This window comes from Mesitornis unicolor, unplaced genomic scaffold (assembly GCF_000695765.1).
Source record: "Mesitornis unicolor isolate BGI_N332 unplaced genomic scaffold, ASM69576v1 scaffold2032, whole genome shotgun sequence".
NCBI classification, from domain to species: Eukaryota; Metazoa; Chordata; class Aves; order Mesitornithiformes; family Mesitornithidae; genus Mesitornis; species Mesitornis unicolor.
The window spans coordinates 55,407-75,665 of NW_010169675.1; the positions used below are offsets into that span (position 1 = coordinate 55,407).

The following is a 20,259-nucleotide window of genomic DNA, read 5'->3' on the forward strand; positions in this document are numbered from 1 at the left end:
CACACCTTGAACCCAGCTCTCATTTTTAAGAATCTGTTCCTTTCAGAGCTTGGAATTACCAGATTATTTGATTTGAAATATTTCCTAAAACAGTCAACATCTTTAAGTAAAGCTACTCAGTCACTGAGAGGAGAAAGCACTGAAGCAGCAAATAGGGTATTATAAAATAATATGCATTAAGACAACACATAATGACTTCAAGACAGGCCTTGAACATCAGTGAAAGAAATTAAAGGGCTTTTCTTTTAATAGGAACACTGTTTATCCAATAAAGACACCAGGAAGGGAATCACCACCTTAACATCTAAAAATATTTAAATACACCATTCATTCTCGTAATGTACCGTGTTTTCTTGCATGACATTACCATTGATTAGCAATATAAATATGCAGTGAAACAAGAACAAAATTGGAAGTAAATAAAAATCCCGACTGATGACAGTTCAGTTTCAATTCTTCCGGCCCAAACGTGTCAAATGTTCTGGCTACTAAAGATCTAAACCAGAGCTACATAGGATCTGTACTAACAGGTTTGTTTCCTCAACTCCAAGAACTTCCTCCCTTGTGCTCTTCTTTTTTTAGCAGTAGAAACCTGACTTCCCAGCTAATAGCCCCATTTCAGCAACAGTAGTTACATCAAATGTTAGAGAATAGCACAGATTTTTGAGTAAATTTTTGACTTGCATTTTAAACCCTGTATTATTATGTACTTACCTTTTTAAAGGAGTAATACGTATTATGTCCCATATGACTCTGACAATTACAAAAGAGTCAAAATCTCTATATAAATCTGAATCTACCAGAATATTCTCTACAAATAGAGAAGTTCAGAAAATCAACCACTGTCATGGCCTTCAAATTAATAAATGAATTAATAAAAGGTGGACCTCAGTTGTATGAGCTGCTTGATAATTCATGGTTACAGAAGAAATCAAGACATTAAAAAAATACCAGTACAGAACTTGTTTCTAAAAGTTTGAACTCCTAGATAGAATCTCTAACAATCATATGAAAAATAGCTTGATTACTTTCATATATACTTTTACTGAACACACATATCTTTTCATGTTATTGAAGTGAAAAAAGGATTATATTACGAGATTTCAAGACCTCTCAATTGGATGCCACTAATCAGACAAATTAAAACAGAGATGAAGGCTACACTTTACATTTTCACAAAAGGTTTGGAAAGCAACTTCTTTTACCTACTTTAAGTCTTGTTCATTTTAAGCATACAAAGCTCCCCATTTTTTCAGATTCAAAGGAAAAATCTATTAAATTACATGGTAACAGATGTATGCGCTCCTACCCACTGCCTTTTGCAAGTCGACTCAGTTTTAAATTGCTGTTTCAGAAAATCACTGGCTTCTTTCTTCTTTATAGTCTACCTAAAGTGTTCTGCACTTCTGCTATGTAATCCTCACTTGATTTCTACCACTTCAGTTTAAAAATTAGCAGTCATTTTCAAGGCAATTTCAGCTTTGCCTGAGAAACGCAGTGTTCTGGTACACAAGCCATTCTTAGAATTGCAACAGAGCACAGCATGCAAAAGACTGACAAAATTTCCAAAGTAATCAGCTAGTATTATTTATTTTCCTTGGATAAATGGCATAATCCAGTTTAGATGTATATATTTATTAAAAGACACGCAAAGGACTGTCTTCCAGTCTCGAAGACCAAGAGCATTCAGTTTTCTCTGTCTTCATGTTTCCCAAGGGAGAGCCTAAAAGTTTTCTGGCTCTTGCAACGCTCTATCACAAACCAGCATTACTTTAGTATGACTTTGCATAGTGATGAGGATGCTGTATTAACATGCGATAGGACTGCATCATGTGACAATGTGAAAAAACACTTGTTTATGTAATTTCACACCTACAGCAACAAGCGTGACAGCATTCATTTTCTGCAGTCGCCAGACACAAAAAGATACCGGTATCTCTCAGCGTTTTCAGACTCCAGTGTTAATTTGCAAGACTCTGAATAAGGCTGAATGTTTTTGAATAAGATCAAAATTGCTTATTACCTGTTTTTCCAGCTCCACTCTCTCCTGTAATAAGGATACATTGGTCTTTGTCCTGGTCCCTTAAAGATCTGTATGCTTCATCTGACAGAGCAAAGCTGCAAAGTAAGAAAGAGTCAACTGAGAACTGGATAAAACAAATACCAACAAAACCTACAACCTGCCCTTCACATCCAGGAAGGGGGGAAAATAATACCCAAGTCCTATTGTTCTGTAAGTGGTGAAGCAGTCATTTTTCCAAATATAATGACCCACCAAAGCAAATGAATACTTTTTCTCAGTAGGTTTTTTAGATTTTCTCCAGGAACAAGCAAGCATAACCTCTAAATTCTTCTAAAACTAGCAAGCTCAAAACAATTTCACAAAATTTGAGGGAAATTTAGATAGCATTCTTCACTGAATAAAATGTCAGTGCATCAACAGGACGTGTTCTGTCTGAAGACATTTAAGAAAAAGGAAACAGGAGAATTCTGAGCACTAACAATGCCATAAGCTGCAATTTCTACTCTAAAAAGCATGAAGAAATCTCAGAACCTTATAAAAAACTGTGCACCTAAAGAACTCAGGTATTGCTGGACTTTTGCATAAATACACAGAAGTGTTTCCCAATAACTGTGTTCTTAACTCAGTGAGGGTGATGTGATGTAGTGAAACTAAAGCATATACTAATAATCAACAGCTTTCTTGTACCAAAAATATCTTGCCATGGAGCTCAGATCACGACCCTGAAGCTACTGGGCTGCAATTTACATCCAGAGGTGCTTTGCTGCCATGCAGCAACACAGATTTTGGAGAAATGCTGATATGTAACTTATATTTAGTTTCCTTTAGTAGTAATTTTGAGCCAGAGAAAGAATAGTATTGATTTTGTTTCAACTGCATTTTTTAGTTCATGAAATAAAGGACTCAGGAAACCGAGCATTATAACTCCTCGGTAAAAAAACGAGTAGTATCTGAAAAAGGACATAAAAGCAAAATCCAAATAAAAAGGCACACTTTGCATTACACAGCTTAAAGAAAAAAAACTGATAAGCAAACATGGCATATTTTTATATTAAATAAACATCTATTTAAAGGACCAAGAATTTTGTTAAGATTACTGGACCTAGAAAAAAAAATTATTGCTTGATTTCACTATAAAGTGGATATTATCATTTACAGTAAACCACCATGTATGAAAAACAGAAACAAACTCTCAGATCAACATAAAATGTATAACCATTGCAGGTACTGCAAGTACTGAGAGCCACTCAGAGCCTTTTCTAGAGGCTCTTTCTGGCTGCAGCTTGAAAGCTTCAAATATTAAATCTACATATACTCAAATTAGTTCATACTTCTTTCTTTTTTGCTACCACTGTCCCTTAGCTCAAGCAGTTCTTCCTTCTGACTTCTCTCTCTCAAAATGTTTATGGAGAGCATGTCACATTGTCCCCAGTTTAATCACCACATGCATGTGCAACACTATTTATACTTCCTCATCCCTCATCAGTACTAGACTCAACTCGTAATTTGCTTATTTGGGTTTTTATTTTGTTTGTTTGTTTTTATGGTTACATCACATTATCAGTTCAGCTATCCCGCAAGAGACCAGCATACAAAGTGAGTGGTAATCTGAAAAGGCTGGAATACAGGTAAATGAAATATCTTATGGCTCTTTTGCTATTAAATAATTACACTTTCCCCTCCCTCCGAAGATTCTGCCAACGATACTCATGTCATTTACTCCTCTCTCTCCATGCTTCCTGTCCTCTTCTGTCCTGCAGCACATCTGCCTGTCCAGCTGCATGACCAACACAGGCCTCCATCTCTCTCACTACTTTTCTCACCAACTTACACTAAGGCACTAAATTACACTTCTTCTCTCTGCACAGATGGTTGGGCCATCCACTTCACCACCACGATCAAAGGTCATTCACTCCTTTTGATCCATATACCACTGAACCCAAATTAATACTGATCTCTCAAAACTTAATACTGCTATGGTGATTGAAGCATTTGAACTCAGTAGTTCAACAGGAGGTGAAAATGTGTTTACGAGAATGTAGCAGGCTGTAGTTTTTTTAGCATTACAACAAAGTCAATTTGTGATGTGGCTAACATGCTAGAGAACTAGAAATGAAAAAAACTCTGCTGCTGCTGAGAGACCATGACACAATTTCTGGCATCCACTTTACTGTCTGGAATCCAAAGTACAGTAGCAGTAACACTTTACCAGACTCTCTTACAGGACATATTTAGGAAATGAATAATATTTGTTGAATGCTCCTGCAGATATAATTGTGAATTGAAGAGTACATTATGCAGCACTCAGAAAAGCTTATTCCAGCACACACTGCATTCCTTTCACAAGGTGGGGGGGGGGATAAGTTGGATGAACATGAAAGAAATAAAACTGCACTGAGGATTCATGGGCCATGTGAGAGAGCATTAATACTAATGCCGTGGCTTCCATGGGTTTGCTACAGGAAACTGGCTTTTAGCAGGAAGGTAAAAATCTGAGATGCTTTTCAAACTTAGACTGGACGGCTCATTCTTTGCCTGCTGTCCTTCAAACAATCTCAGTCATCAACTAGTATTTCACTTTGAAACAACTTTCTTGGCAGTAGTTTCACGCCAGAAAATGAAGTTAGTAACAAGCACAGAGAAAGTATTCTCTCTGTTGATATACTGAGTTATGAGTCAATCAGCTTAGCAACAATTCATCTTTTCTAACACACAGTTTTAGTTTCCCAACAGCCCCTGTCAAAATACATTTTACTGCTTAATGTAATTATTAAATCCGCCTGCACTGTATAGTTAAAATCACCAAAGCAGGCTTTTTCTCTTCCCTCAGCAGAGAAACTGAGATTCTAATACTGCAACAAGACTTCTGAAGTTGGAGAGTGGGGTTTTATCCAGTTCTGGTTTTATCCAACCTAGTCAGAGATGCTTGGCATATACCTTTTTGGCATCTTCTCCTCCAAGCTTCTACACAATCCAGCAAAGCCTAAAACTTGACAAGTATATCAACTATTCTCTACTACAGACAAAAGAAAAAACAAGTGAACTCATTTCAAAAGAAGTTTTGTGTACGGACTTACCAAAAGTTCCGTAGCATAAGTGTTCTAAATTTAACCTCTGACATTTCAACCACTACTCCAACAATTCAATTGGAGGAGGCAAAACCAAGAGTGTATTTAAATAACTAAGATTTCTTTGTCTTTCTGACATTGCATAAACAGTGTTAGACACATTTACATGAGAGCCTGAACAAAGATCTTTATCTCAAAGAAAACGGTAGATTCTATTCATTTGTTATGTTGACTTTATGATGTTATGTTATGATGGCACACCATTGTACCTCACAGTCCTTCCAATCTATTATTGCCTTCTATCTTTACAATTAAAAAAAAAAAGAAAAACACAACCAACAACAAAACCAAAACCAAACTAAAGAAGTTTGAGTCTTTTGGTTCAGACTCTCTATGTTCCAAAACTATAATTTCATGCTATTCTCTATTTGTAACAAACAAAAAACATAATTTCATTAAGGTCAATTTAGGTTAACACATTCTAATGATCTCTAGACCACAAAGAATCTTTCTATTCTTTTCTTTTTAGTAATATTAAGAAATACGGCTCTAAGAAGTCAACATTTGCAACTATAGGTTTAAACCACATAATCACTCTTTGAGCCACCTCACAATTACAGAGCCTAAGTAAATTTTTAGAATAGTTTGTAGTTTAAAAAGCAGTTATAAACCATGTGTTTTGAATTATCTGGCGAGTGTGTCAGCAGTGTCCTTTAGCGTACCTTATAATAAGCTCTCCTTTGATTTTTAGGTTCTCATGAAAGAAGATGACATTTTCCTACCACAACAAACACAAGAAATATTTACTAGAGTCCTCTTTTAGCTAAGATTTAAGTATAGAAGCAATTTGAAATCGAAACTCCACCCACACCTAGCTCCATAAGAAGGCTCTGCTTTTATATAGCACAGCTTTTTCAGCCAGACATCTCCAGATGGCCAGATCTGTCATGAAGCCTAACCCTAAAATTTTAACAAAGAGAAATAGCAAATAGGCCTCCAAGGGGGATTTCCAAAGGGCTCCTGCAATTTTCAGCAGCACAACAGCATCTCAAGACTCTGACAAAACACGGGGGTCAGGAAGAGACAGGCTCAAGGTTCCCATCCAACTCACCCTGAAACAAGCATCAACTGCTAGCACTTCATTTGCAAGCTCAAGACTGCACCCACAATTACACCAGGGGTAAAAACCTTGCTCTTATTGTCATAAATTCAGCTCATGGGAGCAGCTCTTCTCTTTTACCACCTTTTTCCTTTAAGTCAAAATCGTGAAAATTGGTATTCGCCAGCTATCGGTACTTCTTTCCTCCTCTCATTTCCCTTAGCATTCTCAATTAACAGTAATCCATTAACACAAACTTAAACTTCCTCCAATTGCTTTTCTCACGCACTAATGAAGTAAATTCCCTTCAACCCATCTTCACTGTCTGCTGCTTTGATTCTGAAAGTCTCAGTCCCCATTTAAACATCTATTGATTAATCTTGGCTTGCAACTGTCAACTCATTTGCTACTTCTAAAGGAAATTAAGAAAACCTCTCTTCTTGTACCACTTCATTTCTGCTCAACTATGTCCAAAAACACTAGGCAACATACTAGAAGCCAGAGCTTATCAAAGACTATGTATCATGCTAGTCGAAAAAAGAATAACAGTAAAATGTAAATTGTACATACATTTTTAAAGTAAATTTTACATAAAATTTAATTTGTATTATTTTTTTCAAGGTTAATTAAGAGTATAATTTAAGTTCATTCCTTTTATTTCTGAATGCATAGAAATGCTCTGCAACAGGGTAACAGCAAACAGATTATTTCCTCCTTTCACAGCATGCAGTGTGAAAACATCAGAATCATAATTTGTTTGGCTATAAATATTCCTCATAACCTGAGCTAGGAACAGTGGAAGCACATTTCATAAAGTGCTTTGAGGTTTTACATTGTAAATCATCACTATTTGCTATACGTGTTCCCCCCACCCATTGAAGCTCAGTGGAAAATTTGCCATTCAGGAAAAACAACCGTAAGAGATTATTTATAGTATTAGCTCATACTGCAGAATCATTTCATCTAATTGCCCTAAGGATAAAAAGTGTACTCCCATTTTCCATAATTACAAACTGTCTCATGTTCAGCGCTTTGACACACTTGAAAAGAAAAGGTTGATTAGCCTGCCGTTGGAGTGAATAAAGTAACAGCTAAATTGATGGTGCATCAGCTAGGATAGACCTTCGCAGGCAAGCAGCTGCTCTTTGAAAAATGTCAATCAGGAAAAAAAATAAAACTAGTTTAAACACCAGGATAAAGAGGTGTGCTAAGACAGATGGAAAGCCTTTCCTCCTATTCACATTCTCCAATTTTGTTTTCTTGGTGAGCATAGAAACCTGTTTTATCACCAATACGATGCAGTTAATATACACAGCAGAAGGTTACCGCCTGTGTATGCTTCCTCACTTTGTTATTCACATTAGCAACTGTGACAATATTAGATGTAGAATAAAGCCTAAAGTTGTGTAAATCAGCCCATTTGATTTGCAAGAAGCAGCCCTAATTGAGGGAAGGAAGAGGAGAGAGGGGAAGGGAGGGGGAGGGGACAGACAAAGCCACTCTTGATTTCCAAGAGTAAAACACTTTAAAACACAGGCTAATATTAAGCGAGAGAGATGTATTTTCTGTTCCAGTAGACTGGGAATATAATATAACCTCCAATGCTCATATACACACTGCAGAAGAGTTGATTCAGGTCAATATTCTGAGGTCTGGATAAACAGAAGAAAATGTTCCTTCTGAAAATCTTGACTTTCTTGGGATGAAGCAGATTTCAGATGTGCCCAATGGACTTCACCACAAGAACCTCCCTACAGAGAGGTTCAGCTCATGCTTCTTCCCCAAATACCATGCCTGCACAACCTCACAGCTCACCACAACTCAGTCTGTCCTCAATCCTTTTCCCTCTCACAGGATAGCACACATTTCCCCTCCATGAAAGTGCGAAGCTTTACCCATCTTGATCACTTCTTTTTACGGACTGACAGTCCAAAAAAATGTAATTTTTTGAAAGTCAGCAGTGGTCTTTCCCCATCACTGTACAGAAAAGCCAAAAATGCAGCCTATGATTTTCCGCCTGTTTCAACAACATCTAAGGCATCTCTTTACAGCTGCACATTAGTACGATGGAAAATGAGAAATGCCTTTCACCAGGAGTCTGTGACCCAGCTGTTGCATTATTTTCCTTCAACTGGGGGAAAACAGGATCTGTGAAGCTGAGGATGACTGTGTCACTTTCTATTCCAAACTACAACATAAATTCTCTCTCTAAATTTTAGAAAACTCTTGCAAGCCCAGTAGGCATGTCCACATCACACTCAACAGCTCAGTCCTGTAAGCCGGCAGTAAAATACACCCAGCAGACTTGGGCATGGGCCCAAGGTTGGGTCTTCCAACCTCATCCATACTAATACTCAGCTCGTGGGTCAAGCACAAATAGGTAACTCCCATTTCCAAGGCACACCATTAACCAGATGAGTTTGTAACCCAAACAGGCTCTCATCCCACATTCGGGGCTGCATTATCCAAGGAGGCCAACCAGCTCCTACATGATCACACAGGAGCCTACAGATCTATGGCAAATCAGTCTGCTATAACGTGCACTGCAAGGATTTTAAATTTCTTGGGAGTAAAGGCATTTCCGTTTACAAAAATAATAATTTTACTGGGCTATGATATCCTTGAAGGGAAGTACAGGAAGTGTTTTCTATTTTTTTATTAAAAACCATATTTAATTAGATGTAGCTTATTTCCTAAGATAAATCAGCACTTGCATGCCTTATTTAGCGACTGCCTAAACCAGCCAACCCTTTACACTCAGTGGTTTTACTCCAGAAGTAAGGGCTGAACCTTTCTGGTAGCTGTATCTTATGTCGGAAGCTCCTTGCTTTTCATTGAGGTGTCAGTTTGACTGCACCAAACAAGCCTGCAGCCACTTGCAAGACCAACAATTTCATGGCACACCAGAAATGCTGGTGGCAAGAGACTCACGTTTCTCCATGTACCTTTTGAAGTTTTGCAGCCCCTGAAGCTGGGCTTGTAAAAATTTGGATCTACTGCATTAACAAACACATTCCCTAGTTCAAATGGAGTAGCAAGGAGTCAGACAGCTGAACAGGACAGTAAGGAAAAAGAAGCATAAACTGATTCTCCTTGCCTGGATTCTGTCAGAGTTTAACTAGAGAGCACAATTCCAGTTTACTATTTCAAATTCGAATTGCACCCCTGAACTCTTGCATATATTTGGAAATAAAGGACTGGTAGCACAGGGAGGAAAAGGGCAGTCGTTTCCCTTTCTGTACTGAAATATCCAGACTCTCAATACTTTACAGAAAATTGAATTCATTTCTGTGCCTCATACAGCATGTGTCTGAAAAACCAGGGAAGTCTACTGGTCAAACACACATGTTCAGTTCATGTCGGCTTCAACCAAATTTTACATAAGAGAAATATTTCTATGCTGAACAAGCCATGCTTTGAGTATGCTGCTGCACTGTGTGAACAGCACACTAAAAGTAAACTCCTCCAATAAAACTGTAATTCATCTTGACTTAGGTGGCTAAACATGATACATATTACATCAAAATAAGTTACTGAGAAACAGTTATTCCTGATTTTAAAAACACTGATTGTGGCTAAACACAATTCCTTACAATTACTCATAGCTACTTCAGAAAAATCAGGCCCAGAGTACAGGTTAAGTGAAATACTTAGAAGACAAGAATCTCTAAATCCATTAGAGGAACAATGACTGTTATGGCTTGGCTTTGCCTGTACAGATGAGAATATATTGTTAGTCATTTTTTTCCCTTTTTAAACTTTATTTCTAAATAGGATGTATCTTTGAGTCTTATAGTTTGAGCTTGTCCAAATCAGCAGCAGAGCACAGATGCTCCATGTAAAAATGCCAGCGACTTCTTGATCTCATAAATGAAACCACAACAGGGCTTTACTGGTTGTGGGGCTTTCCTGAGGCAGAGAAGGGAGTGCTGCTCTTACGATTTCACATCGAAAAAATGTTTAGCAAACAGGCAGCGTTCCATGTTGTTGCCTCAAAAAACGTACTCCTCCTTAGCAAAAAGAAAGCCTCAATTTTACTTGCAGCCCTAAGAAGCACCACCCTGAAGTCAGAAGTAATTTCCTCCTGATGCTGTAAGGGCAGAGATATTGCAAGTCAAGTTTTGGCTTTCACAATAAGCATGCATTGCTACCATGTGCTCATGCAGGGGTTTCTCTCACTGAAAATAGTTCATTGCAAAAGTAGCAATACTGTCTTTGACAAGTTTGCTCAACGTCACTAACTGGAGAATGAAAAATAAACTTATTCCTTATTCTAAAGTAATATTTTGTGTTCCAGTACTCCAGTGAAGATGAACAGTCAAGTTATGTGTCCGCCTTCATATACTTCATAGAAAGGGACATGCTTCCAAAGGTCTCACCAGACAGGACAATAGCATACTGTAGCAACTCAACTCCAGTATGCAGCACATACCTAAGAGACAGAGCATCTCACATTAAAAAGATGCATCCTGAAGTGACCTCATAGCTCTGCCTGGTGAGATGGGTAAAGAAACATCAGGTGTGTTAGTGCAACAGACTGCACTGGAAGGCAACACAGTTTGCCAACAGAGAAAATGCTGATCGCTCCACCAACGTCATATTACAATACTGGAGAAATCAGAGTATTATCACATCCTCACGGGTATTTGTAAGCTAAAGTAAGTTGCTTTTCATCAGATTTGAATTCTAGGATCTGTAATGCAAAAGCAAGCATGCAGCTGCCCCCAAGCTTATCAGGGACAACAGTGACAAAGCCACAAATAAAAGTAATTCAGTTATCCAGAAAACATCTGATGAGCAACATCAACACTATGCAATTACACAGGTATTTTGCTACTTTAGTCCTAAGACTCACAGTTTCGCTCTTCTTCTAAATTTTGCACGTAACTCTTAACCACTCTTAACAAACCAAGTAGTTTGTTAGGAAGTTAAGAAGCCTTATGTGACTTATTTTTTGCCTCCTAGCTCTCTTTTCCAAAGTACAACTCATGAATCCCTGGACAAAGTAGGCACTACAGCTTACCTGAGCTTCTGAGAGCTTGTTAGCTCAGGTACAACAACAAACTAACAAGTCTCTTAAATCTATACAGTGGCACTTGCTCAAATTTGTTCGTGGGATTTGTGCATATGTATCCAAAATTTTATTTCAATGACTAGTCAAAGCAAGAAATGAAAAGCCGCCTTCAGATTTCTCAAACATCAGGCTTCAGTCCAGCCCACAGGGCCTATTTCCAGGGACAATGCATTTCAACAACTATGTCTTTGGTTGGTCTGCTGATGCTCAAGGAGGATGACAGCTGCACACATCTTTTTTGTCCTGTGGATACATCCTCTCCAAGAACCACCTTGGAGCAATCAGGATCAGTTGCAGTTCGAACTCCACAAGGTTTAGCAACTAAAAATCATTTCTGCATTATATAGAAGGAAACTATGTATACAAGAAAAATGCAGATATAAACTAACTTACTGAAATGACCACAATTAAACCGTCTTTGTAGTTCAGACCTCTGAAAACCCCAGTCCCAGCACTCTTATCTACTCAAAACATAAGTAAAAGATTATTCAGTGTGCTAGACAGTAAATATTAAGACTGTGCATTTTCTGATTCATAACATTAAAAAGTTTATCTTTAATACCCCAAACTACATTAACCATAATGGACCCAGAGTCGCAAATAAAAAGAGATTGAATGGAAAATGTTCTGCCTCTAAAGGCGGTGCAAGAGCTGGAATTTTACTGCAGTTTCTTTAAGGCTTTAAACATTAGCCTTGTTTATGCTTTATCTAAAATCATGACAAAGACTCCTAGCACAGCAGATGGGCATTTCCTGGTGTGTTATAAATTGCTAAAAAAAAAAAAAAAAAAGAAAGAAAGAAAAGACAACCATTAAACTCAATGAGACACTTCCAATGAAAGGATGACAGCTGTTCTTAATTGCAATTTGAAATCCTAGATCTTAAGAGTACCATGCTGCCAATTCAGGAAAGGCATTATGAAAATTCTGCTCCATGTGCACACAGTGCATAAAATGGGATTTCTCTTATTTCTGAAAGTGCCTCTACCTGCTCTCACTTTTCAGTCTGCATTTATGTAGTTAATATAGCAGTGTCTTCTTTTTAACTCCTTCTTATTTTTTTCAGTGTGCAAATTTCCCAAAATTCTAGTAAAAAGAAAAATGAAGCTATACGACCCTCTTTTAAAAAAAAAATCAAATTGCATTTAAAGCCACATAAAGTGTTCAAAAATGCTTCTATTGCTAAATCCTACCATAGGATCAGTAAATTTTCTAATCAGAAAAACTTCATTTTGTTAAGCAGCACAAAAAGGGCTAGTCTAGACATACAAATGAAGAGCTGGAAAGAGAAATATTTGAAATGTTGAGAAGAGACAAAGAGCAGTTATGTATTGACAAATTTGGAAAACTGTATTACAAAACTGAAAAATTACTGCAGGTCCTTTCTTTTATTTAATTAAATGCCCACTTCAATCAAAAATTCAGTCATACTGAATGGATTCCCAAGCCTTTTTTGTGTTGTAGAGGGATACTACTTTATATGACAATGTGAATTAATTAAAAAAAACCCTCAGCATTTTATGTTCTAAAAATATCAATGGCATAGTATGAACACTGGACAGAACATTCCAGCTCCAGGAAAATGAGAGAAATGGGATCTGGCAAAAAAGTTACCATTAGTTTAGGCTACTGGAGCACTAACACACATCTCACTACCCAACATATTATTAAGGCACTTTTTTTTGCCTTTTTTAAAAATTATCTTTACGCTAACAATCTAGCCAAACCCTAAACTTTTTAATGCTTACAAATAAGCACAGACTATAACAAATACACTCACATGCAAAAACAGGAGAGAGAGAGATACCATCACAGGTAACTAACAACATTTGACTCTCGATCCCTGACATGACTGAAGGCAAATGTGAAAGTATGCTGTGTACAGAGGTACGAATAAACATTTGAAAACAGTTCTGAAAACAAAGTTATTTTGTTGAGGCTCTAAGCCAGCAGTTAATTCATGAAGGATGTCCCAAGACTGCTTTCCTTTGTACACCATGACGACAATTACAGTGTTACAAAAGCATCTGGAACAGATCTGAAGTTAAGTGACTCCCTGACAAACTCACTATGTTTTAAAGGTACCAAATTCTTGCATTTTTTTGCAGGCTTCTTCAAAACATCCCATGAACACGAGAATGTGTTGTTTTGTGGGGTTTTTTAATCGTCTAGGATGACACACGGCTCTCCAAATGAGAAACTGATGGATGAGCAGGCCTCTGGCAGCAAGACTTGAGGAGCTGTGACTGACAGCACTGCCAACCGAGATGGCTGTTGAGAACAAAACTGGGTGTGAGATGGCTGCATTATGCGCTATCCAAATCAGCTAAAATAGCCCTACTCAAATTTCAAGAAGCAGCTAAATTTATTGTTGTATGCGAGAGAACCCTAAGCCTTCAGGTTCACAAATCACTTCCAAAATGCTCTTCAGAGAATCAGATGGCCATTTAAACATGGCCACATTAAAACAGCCGTCCTCAAAACTCTGTTTTCTCAGAACTTCTGAGGTCTCCTACCAAGTGTAAAATTTAGGAAACTGCAACCCATGGGTGGTGTGCCATCAGCCTGCAACAGAAGAGACTCTTCTCAGGCATAAAGTCCTTCTGACTCTTGAAGCAAGTGTAATGCTTCATCCTCTTTTCACCTATACACCTGAGGGATTTACATTCATGGATACACCATAACCAGTACTGCCTCACTGTAGAGGTTAAGAGAGTAGTAAGCCTGATCCCTTCCAAAACAAGGCTTCAATACTCTCTTTAATATTTAAAGATTAATTTTAAATTAAAATTAAAAATAAAAATAAAACTAAAATTAAAAAAATTTAAACTTTTTTTTTTAAATTAATTTTTCTCCCCTTTTTCTTTCAACTCATTCCTAGCATGGGTTTAACTATTAGGTACTGGCAGTCCTAACTGTTATTTATTATTTCTGTCAGTCATAGGTATTCCTTCCCCGCCCAGTGGTTAATTTTGCCAACTAACCTCTGAAGTTATCATCTTTCCTTGACTATATATCTCTTGTGAAAGAGGCGCTCTGCTGAGTTACATGAACAAGTCCAAAGACTGAGTCACTGAAGAAATCAGGAATTATTAGGAATAAGAACAAAAGGTCTGTAAAAATGGGATAGTGCAAGGTGAACAAAACCCTAGGGGGCAGGTTTTAAAACAAACAAACACACACACACACACACACAACCCAAAATTAAAGCAAAAGAAGATTAGGAAAGGACAAACTGAAAAGGAAATGGTAAAACACACTGAGGTAATGAAGGACTAAACTATAGCCCAGGCTATCACGCCACCATCCCCTTCTTCAACAAATAAAGACAGCCACTGTGCACCTATAGGGAAAAGCTTCATTTTACACAGAGGTGAAAACTTTCCTTCACAGCTGGTACTTTATCATGCCCTTCAGACAAAAATAATTGCTTTAAATCAAAAAGGAAAAAGAGTTACTGTAATCTGGGCATTTCCAAAGAAGTGCAAAAAAAACCAAAAAACAAAAACAAAAGCAAAAATATAACTTCTATATTCACTACTTACATTGGCTCAAAACTTGAAAAGTAAACAGCAAATTGTATCTATTGTCAGAGTAATTGCAGATATCCATAGGATAATGATTTGTCCCAAAAAATATTAATGTGATGATCACTGAAATTGGGAACATTAGTCAGTTCCTTATTCTGGCATTTTAATAGGGAGCCAGTTGGTATCTTTGTGCTTGTACCCAATATAAAGACAAGCTGGTTTTTAGGAGTTGCCAGCAAAAGTTCAAGTCTTTCTAAATTTCAAAGCTTTTAATGCAAAACTATTGTCTCTTCAGAAATATTTGACTTAAAAGAACTAGTACAAGCAAACAAAATATACAGCAAAATTGCCTACGTGAAATGCAACAGACGTCTGACAAAAGCCTTCTCCAGGTATTTTCTGGCTGTCCCAGTTATTCATCATAAATACTTCAGAGCATAGCTTTAAAAAAACTCATGTTGAATCTGAACTCTGTTAACACTAGAGTTGCCACTTTCTGGCTTGTCTCTCAACTTAAAATTAACCATGATTCTTCTAAAGCATTTCAGAACATGAAGGGGAGGAAAAAGCAACATGCCACCCTACCTCCCACAGTTGGAGAGCTGCTAGTAGCCAGGAGCCGATGGTAAGATAGGAAGTGCAAGAAAACACCTACTCTGCAATCCCTTAAAGCAAATCTGGTACTGGTAGGAAAGTGACATGGCATCATGGTGACAAATAAATGGTACAATAAGCTATTTATTTCCTACTGCCTGCACTTTGAAGATGCCAGTAGCTGCCTTTGTCACTGGCAGAAGTCAACGTAAATTAGCAAGATAGACAGCGTGGTGTTCTCTCATGTCTAGCTCACCCACAAGGTAAGCAAAACAGCAATTACATCAACTGAAATAGTAATTACATCAACTGAAAGAGCAGAACAGAAGTGTGAGGACTGCACAAATCAAGCAGCAAACTGTTTGGATGCTGAAATGTCATACTCTCCTCTGTCAAGTCAGAGACAAGTTCGGTCCTGCCTTGCAGATAAAGACAAAACCAGCAAGACTAATAAAACAGTGCAAAACCCAATTAAAAATCTTGGTAAACTTCCTATTACAGCTATGCAAATAGCCACAGACTACAAAAACAAGCATTCAGAGGCCTAGAAAAGTAACACTTCATTACATGGTGCCACAACAGCGGTGGTGTATTTAGAGTGGAATGATCCATTAAAACCAAATCTCTTCGATCACATTTCATCAGGTAGAACACTATCCAAAATCACCTGACCAGAAGCTTTCTCCCAGAAATTGTTTGGCTGCTCATTCAAAATGTATCTGTGGCCTTACGCTATAGTTTCCAAAGAATATTAAAAAAACCAAAACCTGCCCAAAGCCTGCAATTAAGTATTAACTAGCGTCACTGAAAGCATCAGTCACTCCTGCAGATGCAGAGCAGATGATGAGGTGTTTACTCCCTCATCTTTCAAATGAGGGCTAAGAAAACAGATTCTTCACTCCCATGGATATAAGTTTCCTTCAATGACCACATCTGAGGAAAAAATCCCAAGGTATGAATTTCCCACATGTCATTTTATATGTCTCTCTCTTTTTCCTTCCATTTTCATTTGCTCATCAAGCCTACTATTTTACTGGGACTGTTGGTATTCTCAAGCACATCCTCCATACCAATCCATCACATCCAAACGCTTGCACATACCTCGAGCATCAACAGAAGGTCATATGAAACTACTGGAAAATAAGCAAAGTATGATTTAGATTCCTCATTTCCCAGGAGCTTCCACACAAAGCCAGAGCTCTGAAAAGGCATTGCATGGCAGTCTGCTCCAGAGACCCTGACACTTAAAACCTGTGATTCCCAAACCTGAAGGTTCTCTCCAAAATGACAGACCCTGAAGAATAAGAGCTACCATGTCAACAGGTGACAGCACGTTTATTTCTGATGGAAGAGTTTTGGTGCCATACAGACTTGGTTTCTATAGGAATCTCAAATCAAACCACTATTATAAATTTTTTGCAATATTTTTTTTGCATTTTTCTAGCTAGCACTAGTAACAAAATCAGACTATTTGTACAAAGGAGTTGCTGAAATAAGAAACACACTACATATAATTTTATTTCTAGAAACACTTTCTAGGTCATATGCATTAGTTTCTTTATAAACAGTCAAGAGTTTTGCTTTGCTCAGCGTTATGCAATAGGAGCCCAAAGTCTTTTCCCAAAGCACCCTTAAATGGTACACTGGGCTTACCAACAATCAATTCTTCTGAAGAGGCTATGGCTCAACAGAGATTCACACATCAAAGAAAAATAAGTATGTAGAGCTCCACAAATCAATGTGGGGTTTTTACCCCCACGTCAGAAGAAATACCACAAATTGCAATTTGTCTCACAGCATCTCTTCATTACAGTTCCTGAGCAGCTAAAACAAAACAAAACACCTTGAAGATTGCAGTCTCTGTGGAAGTGCGGCAACCTCCCCAGATATGCCTGAACCCTGCTTTTACCAGTGGCCTCCTACTCCCAAGATCAGCCAACCGTAGAATTAGCTGCAAGCTACACAGAGATGATGCCGGCTCTGTCCCAAACCCAGATCTTGGCCTGTACTGACCAGTGTGGTTGGCAAGCACCCCACTGGTGCTCAGTCTCGGCTTGGCTGCAGCAGGACCACAAGGTCACTCTGTAAGCTCACCTCGTGATCTATTAACCAGCATTCAAGTACCAGCTCTATGTTCACAGAGTGAACAAGCGGACTGGCATGAATCCTTAGGCTACAGCACAAGGCAGTATACATAAAAGGGGATAGAAAGTTGTTTGGGCTTATCACACATGGCATAAGGCAGCCTCCGTAGCCCTGATTTTAGACATCTACATCTATTTTTAAGTATCTTTTAAAGATGGTGAGAAGTTTACAAATTTTAGCAGAGACAAAAATGACTCTCTTGATTCTGCAGTTCCCATAAACATCTATGGACAGGTGGGAAGGAAAGTGAGGTCACCATAAGGTAAGATCATTTTATATTTCTACAGTTTGAAAAGAAAACACTGTGTCTGTAAAAGAAACCATAACTAAGATTATTAAATAATCTTGTATTTTTAAAGATATGTTGTCTACTTAGCAGGTATCAGAAGACAAATTTTCATACAGAAGCAGTATCAAATACAGAAAATTTGTGGAGAGACTGTATCTGTCCGAGACAAATTAGTCTTACACTTTTCATGACTTGGCACTCTATTCAAACCTGAAAGGAAAATCCATTACTATCACACAGTAGTGACCTCCTGGCATAAGTTGAAATTCAACATTTTGTCACTTCAGACTATTGCTCTTAAAGTGGATTTCTAGTCTTTGGGCTCCAGAAGTTCCTGCTCTGAGATGACAGCCTGACCATACAATTATTGTCATTAGTGATGAATTATGTTTATGAAATATTTGTCTACCAAGTTAAGACTCTCGTAAGACATAAATGAATGACTGTTGGCTATTTCTGTTCTGGAAAATCATCTCTCAAGAGAGATGGAAAAATGTGGAGATCAATACACTACTACGTACTTGATTCAACACGCAATCAAGTGCACAGTACTGACTTTCAGAATGTCAGACAAACTGTAACACCCAGATTTTATTTTTAAAATCCTCCATTATATGACAGCAAATTTTATGCAGCTGAACAAAGTTAGCAGAGCAGAAAGTTCTTTTAGCAAGCAACTATGTTAATTTAGCAAGCAATTGTGCTTGCTAAACAGAAGTGTGATGAAAAAAACCTGAGCAGTTCAGATCCAAGAGGGCCAAGAACATCCAGAAGCTTATTTGATCTGATTAACTGGCTGTCTGCATTTCAGCCAATGTATCTGGAAACATTACAGATGAAGTGTGAAGGCAAAAAATTAATCAGAACAAAATAACTTCCAGAACTCTTTCCACACATAATGTCCTTTTAACCTAAAAGCTCACACTGAAAGAAGATGCATAAAGTTGTGGCCATGTTTAGACACTTACATATTCAGTGATCAGCAATCGGGTGACTGCAAAGTCAGGTGGCAGCCTCACAACACACTGGAAACACTTCTCTATCCTGGTATCATGCCATAGAGAGGAACAGTTGGTTTTAGCCTCACTGCGACACTATCTAACAGATAAAACCATTACTCCAACATGCAAACCCTGAAGACAAGGTACCTCATTCTCAGCCATACCACTCACACCTGTGATCAAAGGCTCGTCCTATAATGGACAGGGCTTAACCATGTCACTCTCAACAATTCTGACCAGGCCCACAAAACGTGGGTCCTGCCAGTTCTCCATAACCATAATGCAAGGCCTTGGACTTCTTTCAATATGCACCCCTATAGAGGAATTACAGAAGGTGAACACAAGTCAGAACAAGAGATTATATCTAATTCCCAGCCTTCTATTCCTAAATTGAGACTTGGAATTTACGTCATATGCAAATCATATTTTGCAATATTATGTCTGTATATATGCTATATATTTTAGCATTTAAATTTGTATTATATATTTATGGCACTCTGGCAGTTCATTTCCACCCAGCACAGAGGAGAGGAGACAAAGCTTTTGTTTTCCTACAGCTACCATTCAGACATATCGAATATGTTTCTGCATTCATCATGATGGATTTTTCATTGTTTGCACTGTGCAAAGATAAATTAGGTTTCAGATAGCAAAAGTAATACTATATGACTCAAACATATTCAACACCTAGCAGCTTTCGCAAGGCAATCTGGACTTTGAAAGAAACAGATTTCCTTGAAAACAAACTACTTACTTTACAATGCAGTAATAAAGGCTACAGCTAACAATTACAGATAATGTTCTGAAATGCACATACCAGGATTTAGGTACATGAAACAGAAAAAGTAACTCATCTTGACTTCTCTTTAAAATAAGGAAGAACCAATAAAAATGGATTTTGGGGGAGTGGTGGTGGTGATTTTTGTTTTATTTGCTTTAAGCAACACAGAGCTTTTGATGAGAGAGACAGATGGTACCATCTGTTTCAGGACAGAAAGAAAACTAAAACTTCTTCACTGTACTTACATGTGAGGACTGAGTTCATAAAAGTTTCGGTTTCTGTATTCTTCCACTTTCTCTGGAGTATAAATGGGTAGAGATCTGTAGGGGTTTATTGATATTACCACACTGCCAATGTATGTCTGTTGAAGGAAAACAAAAACATTAATGTGGATTTTTCTTTTTAGCATACTTTTACTGCTTGTATATTATTCCCTCATTTAATACTTATGCAAAAAACAAACAAACAAAAAGCCTAATTGTAGCAACGAATAAGTATGTACATACACTCTGAAACACCTTTTAGATCTCTCTCAGCAATCACTGTTGGGTACCAAGTAGCTATTTCTACATAACTCGAAGCCTCCTATAAACATTTTTTTTAAAAAAGCTCAATTGTACAACATCTCTGCGACTAATTCAGTTGGGGGAGGGAA

The 20,259-nt window shown here is 37.7% G+C and overlaps 1 protein-coding gene across 1 annotated transcript in view; it reads right to left on the minus strand.

Annotated features, from left to right (window-relative positions):
* The window catches only part of MYO1B (myosin IB), a gene marked incomplete at its 3' end in the record, with an annotated part of 86,562 nt that overhangs the window by 52,447 nt on the left and 13,856 nt on the right, over window positions 1–20,259 (minus strand). The window contains exons 2-3 of the mRNA XM_010179409.1: window positions 19,850–19,965; window positions 2,024–2,118 (exon numbers count right to left, since the gene is read on the minus strand). Coding sequence (XP_010177711.1) covers window positions 2,024–2,118; window positions 19,850–19,965 — 211 coding nt within the window. The remainder of the gene's footprint in view (window positions 1–2,023; window positions 2,119–19,849; window positions 19,966–20,259) is intronic.